A 9,261-nucleotide genomic window follows, 5' to 3' on the forward strand; every position below is an offset into this window, starting at 1 on the left:
TCGCGCGCCGCGTCGAGTCGCGCGCTCCGCTCACCGCTCCTCGCGCCGAGTCGCGCGCTCCGCGTCGCGCGCTCAGCACACCGCTCCTCGCGCCGCGTCGCGCGCTCAGCACACCGCTCCTCGCGCCGCGTCGCGCGCTCAGCACACCGCTCCTCGGGCCGCGCCTTGCTGTGCGGCGGCTCCTCCGTGTTTCTTCATCGTTGACTTCCCTCTCCTTCGCAGTGAGAGGATGCTGCTGCTGCTGCTGCTGCTGCTGCTGCTCGATCATACCCGGCCCTGCGAGTACCGACGGAGAACGACTCGACGGTGGGGGGTGCTCCGGGGGAGGGCCCGGCCCGGCCCGGCCCCGCCCCGCTCTGGCGAGGCACCGGCGGAGGAGCGGTGCTCTCCTCACTGCACACCCCACCACTGGGACTCAGTTCAAATGTGTCTCTTGTCTTTAGTGATGTAAGTAAACTCACAAGAGAGCCGAGAGAAAAGATCACAGTTTTTAATATCATTTTGGAAAAAGAAAAAAAAAAAAGAAGAAATCCAAGTAAAACATTTTTATTCGTTCATACAAAACAATGGTACGAGATCTATCTCACAAAACATCAGCATCTAGAGTCTGTGAAAATTAAAAGGATGTACAAAGAAATAAGACAGAAAAAAAAAAAATAGGATGACCACATGCTGACAGTGCCAATCAGCCCCACAGTCCCTTCACATCAGCTCCCGGTGAAGAGTAGGTTGGGATGCTCTGGCCACAAATCAGAATATCTGATCTATCCCCAGGTCCAGATCCTCTTTCCCAGTTTTCCCAAACTAACTCCCACCCCCTTCCCCTCCACAGTGACCTGAAGGGCTGGAATGGTTTCCTTCTGTTCAACACTTAGTATGGCCGCTCTCTTCTGTCGTCTCTGCGGTCACCTCTGCAGGGAAAAGACAAAAAGGTCCATCAGCGGCTGCAATTTTTAAAAGCCCATGTGCACTTTTGTCATTGACGTAACGGTTAGAATTTGATGAGGGCTGCCCCTTTTAAACTGGTAAGATTGAATCATTTTCTTTCAGTGAAGCAGGTTGTCCTTCACTTTCATGCCCCTTCCGCATTTCACCTTCAGTGAGCAGCAATAAATCAAACCTACAAAAAAACCAGAGACCCTCAGGGGGCAAAAAAAAAAGGGCCACGGGAATATTATGGTGCGGCAAGAATATTTATTTGACTTGATGGTTTCTAAATAAGCAGGGGCTACATCCGTATTTCACACACACTCCTTCCAGACGAGCGCTTTGACTCCAAATTAGCGGTCATTTTTTTCCATACCAAGACACCTGAAAACGCATATCACGTAACCAGTTACATAGCATGCGCATGCCTACGGGGTCGTGCCTGTGTAAACAGGAAGCAAATTGTCTACTTTGCAGTAGGTTGCTCAGAATGTAACCATGTCATCAAGATCATGTCTTTGCTTGACAAATTATGAGACAAAGAGCTTCTGAGCAGCGGCACGACAACTACGTATTAGGTCTGATGCGTGCCAAAAAAATGCTAGCAAAGTAAAATGACTGAACAGCCTTGTGCACTACAAATATTTTGGAAATACAGTTCAACATATTTTACGTCTTCTCAGTGCCTTGTCCAGGAAACTGAAGTAAATGATTTAAGAGCTGCACACGGTCAGTGAGCATAAAAAGGTTGAATTGTTGTATACCTTCTACGAAAAGCAGCCAACTATAAAAGACATACATAGTGTGATGTGGATGCAGAAGGAATGAAATTGGGAACGATCCAACATCTGTTTACTCAAAAAGGAGACACCCTCTTCTGGTCAAGTAACCAACCTACATCAAAAGATCCACGGCTCACACGGGCATTGTCTCTCAGAGGGCCGAGCATTTTATGTTAAATGTAAAAACGTGAAAACACTAACCTTCCTCCCATCTTGTAGCCACCTCCGAATCCTCCACCGCTGCCGCCACCGCCGTAGCCGCCACGGTCTCCGCCACGGAAACCTCCGCGACCTCTGAAGCCACCACCTCTGTCGCCGCCGTAACCTCTGCCTCCACGGTCTGCGAAAAAGAGTGACAACAATTATAAGTTAAAACAAGAGGGGAATGTGTTCCACTAAAAAAATCTTTGTCCTATTCTATATTTTACTAGAGTTTTCAGAAAAGTGAACCGCTTTGAGCGATGAAACGCTCACCCCCACCGCCTGCGTCTCCTGGTTTAGGTGCACCACACTTGTTGCACTCCTGCCGCCGGGCAAAATTCATGTTGCCACAAGAGCTGAAGAGAGATCAGATGAACACTTTACACACAAACCCATTGATGAGGCCCTTTCTGTTGTGCATTATCTTTATTTTTTAATTGCATAAAAACATGAAAACCTCTCCTTACAGACCTGTTGGGACAGGGCCAGTCTCCTCCCTTAATGTCAAAGTTGGGTCCTCCACCACCACCACCACCACCACGACCTTTGAAACCTTTAAAAAGATAAAAAATAAAAGCAGAGGACGGTTGTTTAAATACACAGCAGAAACATCCAACTCCTCAACTGAGGAATTGGATATTATTTCCCTTTGATCCGTTATTAGAGCCCCGAGACAGCTCGGCGAGTAATGCACCTCCTCCTCGCCCCCCTCTTCCGCCTCCTCTCTGTGTGAACTCGGCTCTGCGGGTGGCAAACGACACCCGGATGGGTTTGCCGCGGAATTCCTTGCCTGAAATCGGAAAAAAGCACAATAATATGTTGGTAAGTGTGATTGTCTAAATCTTAAAAGAGCGTTCAAAAGAAACGCCAGTGATCTTACCGTCGAACCAATCAATAGCAGCTTTGGCCGAGGGCGGGTCATCAAAGGACACTGTAGCTTCTCCCTTCGGCAGACCAGTGGCCTTGTCACTGTAGATGTTGATCATCAGCTCTCCGGTCTTCTTGCTCACCTGAAAGCACAAAAACACACTGAATCATTGGCGCTTTTCATTGGCATTTAGAGCACCAAACCAGCTTCACTTTATGTTAAACAGCTGCGTGAAAGAATAAATTAACAGCAGTGACACTGCTCTAGAGTGCAAATGACATGATTGTGTATCTGAATTGAACCCAGTGAAAGGAAACTGACTAAACCAATACCTTGATGATACCAATTTGCTTGAAGTACTCGCCGACTTCCTCAACCGAGACATCGTCTCCGAGCCCCTCTACAAAAATGGTGTTGTTGTCAGAGTTGTCTCCAGCGTCTCCAGCTGTGGAGGGAAACCAGAGGAGAGGAGCCCATGTTTTCAGAAGTTATTGCATTTGAATAATTATATCTGGCGAATCAGATTGACCTGTTCATAAGTAATCAATGATAATGTAATACTCTTAAACAGTCGTACCTGGTTCATCCCTTGAGCCGTAGTCTCGAGAGCCTGTGAAGCAGAGGAGAGGGTGGAAGGGAAAATTTGAGCAAGGAATCTTAAAAACTGTTCGCACTGTTTCACACAAATAACTACTGTAATAACCTCATCCCTACCAATGCATAATGATCGAAAGAAAATTAAATGAAAGTCCATGTTTACGGCTCTCTGAGGGGTGTTACCGTGTTACCGTTGCATCACATACCAACACCTTGCAACAAGAACAAAGTTGTTCTGTTTTAGGGTTTTTTTGTGAGCTTACACCAGAAATGAAAACCACCAACAATGTCTCCAGTTTTAGAAAGTTTTCCTTCTTCGTCCTGGGAGCACCTGTCATTTACAATCAGCCCTTGTCTTCATGCAACAATACCATTAGTTTACAACTCAGGCTCCATGTTCTTTACCATATCTGAAGAAGTCATTTATGAGAAACCCTGTTAAGAATAATAGGTGGTGTCCCTTGGGATCTGGACATGAAAATGGTGGCATTCACTGAGTTTCTTTCTTTTTTTTAATCCCACTTTTTTTCCTCCGCTAACTCAAGTTCTTTCCTCCCCCACCGACACAGTTCTGATGCTCGTCACTTACCACCGTAATTTTTGTAGCCACCACGGTCACCACCTCTGCAGAGGAAAAATTGGAGATATGATGGCTTTTCCTTTGTCCCAACTGAGAGCTCAAAGCTCCCCTACATCCCCATCAGTATGCACTCCTGCCAGGGTGTGCAACTGTGGTGGAAATGTCTCACACGAGGAATCCGTTAGTCTTTGACATTAGAGATCAATGGACAGACGACTAGGCAACTCTGACTGATTAGGCAGACGAGTGAAGACAATTATCTGGTCCAGTAACAAAGAAATTTGGGACTCTCTTTTTAAATGACCAGATTGGATACCAAGAGTTGTAAAAATCCAGCTGAAATAGGTTTTTTTTTTTTTTGAAAAGCCAAATTGATGTGCAGGGGTGTAGCAACTGATAAGCAATCTTCCACTGAGTGAGTTTATGAGATCCTTTAACTGAGGTCCAAGTTTTAGTTCAATCACTCTGAACACCTGTAGTATGAAATGTAGATCCATGTTAACACAACACACATGTTTCGCCATTATCAAAAATACAATACTTGAATGAAACCTGTTGAATGTGAAGCAGCTGAACGTTTGTGGCTCCAGGTCTAAAAGCGTAGTTTCAGTGGCATTTCCATTGTTCAAACAATTATGTGGTTGTAGGGTTGGGCGATCTGACAATCTAATACCGTGGACAGTCTTAATTCGGCACATGATCCGATTTTCAGAGGAACCTTACAGATCGCGGGGAAGTTTCTTGAGAACGCCGATACCGCAATGACTCTAATACAAGACAGTCCTGTGACAAAAAACTGCACTTGCATTCACTACAACCAACAGATGTAATTTTTTTTAATGGAGAGAGCACCAACATACTGAGGAGAGTTCTGTGTGTCTCTGTTGGAGCGTGACCAGTGCACGGGGTGTGGCCAGCTCTTACTGCTCGTCTGTCAGCAGCACACGCAGAGACGATCAGACCTGCACCGTGGGGTCGGTGGAGCCGAGCGAACCAGTGTGGTTGTACTTCAAAAAAAATCGATGGAGACAACACTCGTTGCCACAAGTGTAACAAATGTTTTGTAAATAAAAGGCAGTAGCACTATCGATCTGTCGAAACATTTAGTGAGAGTATACTCTACTTCTGCTGGTCGAAGTCACAGACCGGATCAGTTATTATTTAGAATACATTTTTATTTGTCTTTTTCTGACATAAGACGCTCACTTGTTGTTTTGTTCTTTTGGCTCACTTGTTTTTTTTCTGGGGGGGATAGCCTAGATGGTGAGAAAAATTGTGATTCAGATCATGATTCTATGCCCCAAAAGATCGTCATATAATTTTTTGGCCAGATCGCCCACCCCTATGTGGTTGTCAGAGCACAAGAACATGGCTGAACGTTGGGTTTTTCTGACAGCTGAGAAGTACGGCTGCTGGAGACCCAAGAAAAGACAAAAATATGAAGGCACAAAGAAAGCCCTCACTGTCTGGATCAAGGTCAAACTTAAAGAGAAAAGCTTTCTCTGGCTTAAGGATATACATAAAAAAGGGAGAGCAAATCTTTAGTAGAAAAAAACAAACATACCTTTTGACTGCACATTGTTAACTAGCCGGCCAGCACGCAGAGCTATCAAATCATTATCAGTGTCTCTAAAAATTTGAAAACATATACATATTCTGACGTTCTCGTCAGAAATGGCGGCAGATGGGAACCTTAGTGAGAATCTCTTTCAAACTGAGATAGGCTACATTTGTTGGTCTTAGAAAAGGCCCCATTTACAGCGCTGGAAAGGATTTATTATAGCATAAATCTTTTGATGTGAATAAAATCTTAATGTGCTGCAGCATTTGTTAAAGAAACAATCTGTTTAACCTCAATACATTAGTATTTCACATAACCTTTGGAAATTAAATCCTGTCCCTTCCTGGATTTTTAGAAAAACTGATGACAGTTATGTTGCAGAATGGACAAACCAAAGCTGCCATGGTCTGGGATAATATGTTTGCACAACTGGGTCTCTGGTGCCTTTACAGCTCCTATTAGGGCAGATATGTGAAGTCTACATTAATTTACTTTGGAGTTTAACCACAACCTACATTACATGCTAATGCTGATTATTTGATCAGTTTAAAGCAACATGTCTCTTGAGTAAAAACTTGACAAGTTGCTAAAAAACTACAATTCTGTCAAGGTTCAGGGAGCCTTCAGCAAAATGCAAAGGGAAGGTGAATGTGGTCTGTAGCAAGTTTTGAATATTTTTTTTAACCAGACTTTGGGAATCTGGAGCACAAAGAAGGCGAGTGCTAAAAGTCAATAATGTTGAGGGTTTGCAGTGGACATGATGATGGGCTTCGGTGTAGAGGGGTACCTTGGGGGCAGTGGCACTGTGCAACTTACCCCATACCAGGAGGTCCGCCTCTTCCGCCGCGGTCGTATCCGCCGCGGTCGTATCCACCACTGCGGTCATAACTGCCACGATCGTAGCCGCCACCGCCACGGCCCCGGCCTCTGTAGCCCCCTCCTTCTTCACGATCGCCATGGTCTCGTCCAAACCTCGCGCCCTGGCCACCAGCTTCACCTAGTACAAAGACACATTGATTGTCAAAAACTAAATTAAACACCGTAGAACATCAATGTTGTTCCCGTATTAATTTGATATGCAGTCATTCGTGCCTTCACTCCATCTTCCATAGCTTCCACCTGCTTGGCCTTGACCACCGTAGGAGCTTTGCTGTCCGTAACTCTCTCCACCTCCTTGTCCCTGAGCACCATAGGAACTTTGCTGCCCATAAGATGACGACTTGCTGCCATACCTTGAAGTTGTTTTAGAAAAGTCACTGATTAGTTGTGGCCAGTAAGACATTGAATCTAAACTATACTGCATAACTGATGGTCTGGTTTCCATTACTTCAATATTCTGTATAATTTTGAACCGTCTTGATTATTGGTAAAGAAACTCTTGAACTAGAACTTTTTGGAATATTATACACCTTAGGTTTACATAGCCACACTGAAAGGATTGTCAAAATAAAAATAATAATGTGATATATTACGGCCTTACCCAGATGATTCCTGTCCATAATTATCATAGGTCTGTTGCTGAGGCTGGCTATAAGCGTCTGTGGGGGGGGGGGGGAGAACAAGTCGAAAAGTAAGTTTGCAATGTTGAGAAACATAATTTCTTTAGACACTTCACCCTTTAATTATTGCCCTATGGACTATGATGCAGCAAATCTAATCATTATCCTTCCAAACGAAGAGAAAAGCATCTTGAATTCTTCTGGTCCCTTTTCTACAGGGGGGTATTTAATTGAAAGCAAGTATCCTAACCCACAATGTCAATTTTTCCCAAATTATTGTAAACATGCTATTGGATATCAAAGAAGTATGTTACAAATCTCTCCCTCATGCGTCACAAGCCTAAACTTCAACTGGAATTTCAAAAACTGAACAAATATCCATTTTTACGGTAATAAAGAGCTATCTAGGCCTCCTTTGGATAGGTCATTGCCCCTTTTTTGACATAAATGTTTTATTAAGACACAAATAACAACCTTGTGTAGCGGCTGGTTGTGTATAGCCACTGTAACTCTGCGCTCCGCCATTTCCTTGTCCATAACCCTGTAAGACAGAGAGGTCATTCGCACACAGGTTACTCTACGAGTGAAAACCTGTTTGGAATTATCGTTCCTACAGTCAACAAGGTGTAGTTTTGGGGAGGGGTCTTACCTGTCCGCCTGGCTGAGCGCCATATGATCCATAACTACAGACACATGACAAACAGAAGTTAGTTATGTGGGCTCAATAAGAGGCAGAGTTGCCAGGTTGGATTGTGTGCGGCCAACCAGGACTACTTTTTCGTGTCCTGAGTGGGTTGTGGTCTGGCTCATGCACTAATCAATCTTTGATATTTTTAACCCCCTAAAGCCCAAATCCGAGCAATGTTGGCCACAAAGTGTGCCTTACAGTGTTATGATATTATCAATGATCATCCATAAATCAAACTACAACCTGCACTAGAATGAGGACATTCCAGTTTTCAGTATCAAGGTAATTGATTGACGTTAATTGATGCAAACAATGTTACATTGCGAACAAGAACTGCAAAAAAAACAAAACAGTTTACAAGTATTCATATAAAAAACTTTTTTTTTATCTGCTGCTTTTGCAAACTCTGGTAATGTGTCAAAACACTTTGTCTGACAACATGTACAGATAATTAATGCGAAGAGCTTCGGACGTTCTCCTCCGTACATTACCTTGGTTGTGAGGCACCGTGTTGCCCGTAGCCCGAGTCTGAAAGACAGAAGAACAGTGGCGTGTCAGTCGTCGGACAGGAAACACGACAACGAGAGACTGACTCGGCCGACGGAGCCCGGGGTGCCGAAGTGGGACAGGCCCGTCACCACGCCAGCGCCGTCAAAAATGGCGGTCAATCGCGGCTGGGCTCGGTGCAAGTGTTGAAACGAAACCAAGCACTTGCTTAGGATAAACGCTCCCCGCCCTCGTCGTCAGTCCGCGTCACCGCCACAAACGAGCGAATCAAAGAAAAAAAATAATTAAATCCTCAAGTAGCAATAAACAAATCCGGCTCGATTGGCAGCTGGTGCGACCGCTTCGTTGTAAACAAAGAAGCGCAGGGGCAGACACCACACGCTACGTTAGCCGCGACACGAGCACGCTCGCTCTACGGTCTTTCCGTTCGCGTTACTGCGGGTAAACCTGACAGCGACGCGCGATCGCAACGGGAGCTGCGTGCTGAACAAAAAGCGACGAGTCAAATGTGTCCGATGAAGCTAACGTCGCTCCGCTAAAGGACGACGACCCGTGACAGAGACGAGGCCCTTCCCTCAGGCCTCGCGGTTAGCAGCTAACCTAGCTCCGGTGCTAGCTCGACCCACTTTCGGTTACCCAGCTAAAAAAAACAAACGCAAAAATTAGCGGACAATCACAACAAATGCTGACTTACCAGTGGCCATTTTGCGCGGTGATGTCTATGTGGGTATTTCGTTTAAAAAGTGAGCCTGCTCGTTCTGATCGGCTGATTAAAAAACCCTGCTCGACGTACACGCAGCGGAGAACAGCGCTAGACCGGACTCACTGCGGCACTTCCCTTATGCAACTTCTTCCTCTGTCTGGTCTAACGCGATGCTCGCATCCAGCGCGTATTCTCACTACTGCCCCCTACAGTGTATACGGTGAAAGCGCAACCTGCACACTGAGAATTAAAGGAGTATGACACAGCTTTTCCAAACTCTGTTAATATTATGATATTTGTGGGATATATGTTGATAGATGGATGGATAGATGGATGACAGATAGATAG

At 45.1% G+C, this 9,261-nt stretch overlaps 1 protein-coding gene across 4 annotated transcripts; it reads right to left on the reverse strand.

Annotated features, from left to right (window-relative positions):
- Nucleotides 1-474: 474 nt before the first annotated feature.
- On the reverse strand, nt 475-9,062 carry taf15 (TAF15 RNA polymerase II, TATA box binding protein (TBP)-associated factor). 4 transcript variants are annotated; one of them, XM_035623036.2, is made up of 16 exons: nt 8,905-9,062; nt 8,195-8,231; nt 7,665-7,698; nt 7,490-7,556; nt 6,997-7,054; nt 6,636-6,748; nt 6,333-6,513; nt 3,965-3,999; nt 3,356-3,388; nt 3,111-3,223; nt 2,791-2,920; nt 2,605-2,700; nt 2,382-2,463; nt 2,184-2,266; nt 1,911-2,049; nt 475-911 (listed from the first exon to the last, which is right to left on the reverse strand). In XM_035623036.2, exons 1-16 carry the CDS (start codon nt 8,912-8,914, stop codon nt 872-874), a joined length of 1,251 nt encoding a protein of 416 aa, XP_035478929.1. In that variant the 5' UTR covers nt 8,915-9,062; the 3' UTR covers nt 475-871. The 4 variants fall into 4 exon arrangements, with proteins under 4 accessions (XP_035478929.1, XP_035478928.1, XP_047191613.1 ...); XM_035623035.2 differs by having other exon boundaries at nt 6,609-6,748; XM_047335657.1 differs by lacking the exons at nt 3,965-3,999; nt 8,195-8,231; nt 8,905-9,062.
- Between the last annotated feature and the right edge of the window lie 199 nt (nt 9,063-9,261).

Source organism: Scophthalmus maximus, chromosome 11 (assembly GCF_022379125.1).
Source record: "Scophthalmus maximus strain ysfricsl-2021 chromosome 11, ASM2237912v1, whole genome shotgun sequence".
Classification (NCBI taxonomy): domain Eukaryota; kingdom Metazoa; phylum Chordata; class Actinopteri; order Pleuronectiformes; family Scophthalmidae; genus Scophthalmus; species Scophthalmus maximus.